The sequence below is a fragment of the Rhincodon typus genome, chromosome 50 (genome assembly GCF_021869965.1).
Source record: "Rhincodon typus isolate 14 chromosome 50, sRhiTyp1.1, whole genome shotgun sequence".
NCBI lineage: Eukaryota > Metazoa > Chordata > Chondrichthyes > Orectolobiformes > Rhincodontidae > Rhincodon > Rhincodon typus.
In genome coordinates, this window is record NC_063381.1 from 2882113 (window position 1) to 2882579 (window position 467).

Sequence of the window (467 nt, forward strand, 5' to 3'; positions counted from 1 at the left end):
GCCGGAGGGTCAGCGCTGAGGGAGCGGGGCACTGTCGGAGGGTCAGCGCTGAGGGAGCGGGGCACTGTCGGAGGGTCAGCGCTGAGGGAGCGGGCACCGTCGGAGGGAAAAGCTCTCGGGGAGTTGCTGGGATGTTGCTGAGCAGGATGTTCGTCTCCCTGTACTGTAGGAGGTGGTGGATGATCTGTATCTGTTCCGGGACCATTACTTTGAGAATCACAGCGTGGAGGAGGCTGGCAGAAAACAGCAGGATCTGGTGGAGAAGCTGAACATGACTCTGGGCGAGATGGACGCTCTTGAAGGTATCCGGCACTGCCCCCCGCCCCACCTCGGATCTGGGACGAGTGAGGCTGACGTTTCTGCATTTCCACAACACTCTGACAACTCCCCCCTCCTCCCCCGAACCATCGGCTTCCAGATCATCCCGGACTCTGATGGGGTGTGTGTGCTGACACGCACCATGTCCT

At 60.8% G+C, this 467-nt stretch overlaps 1 protein-coding gene across 1 annotated transcript in view; it reads left to right on the forward strand.

Annotated features, from left to right (window-relative positions):
• The window catches only part of ttc5 (tetratricopeptide repeat domain 5), an 8168-nt gene that overhangs the window by 2208 nt on the left and 5493 nt on the right, over window positions 1-467 (forward strand). The window contains exon 2 of the mRNA XM_048620984.1: window positions 170-302. Coding sequence (XP_048476941.1) covers window positions 170-302 — 133 coding nt within the window. The remainder of the gene's footprint in view (window positions 1-169; window positions 303-467) is intronic.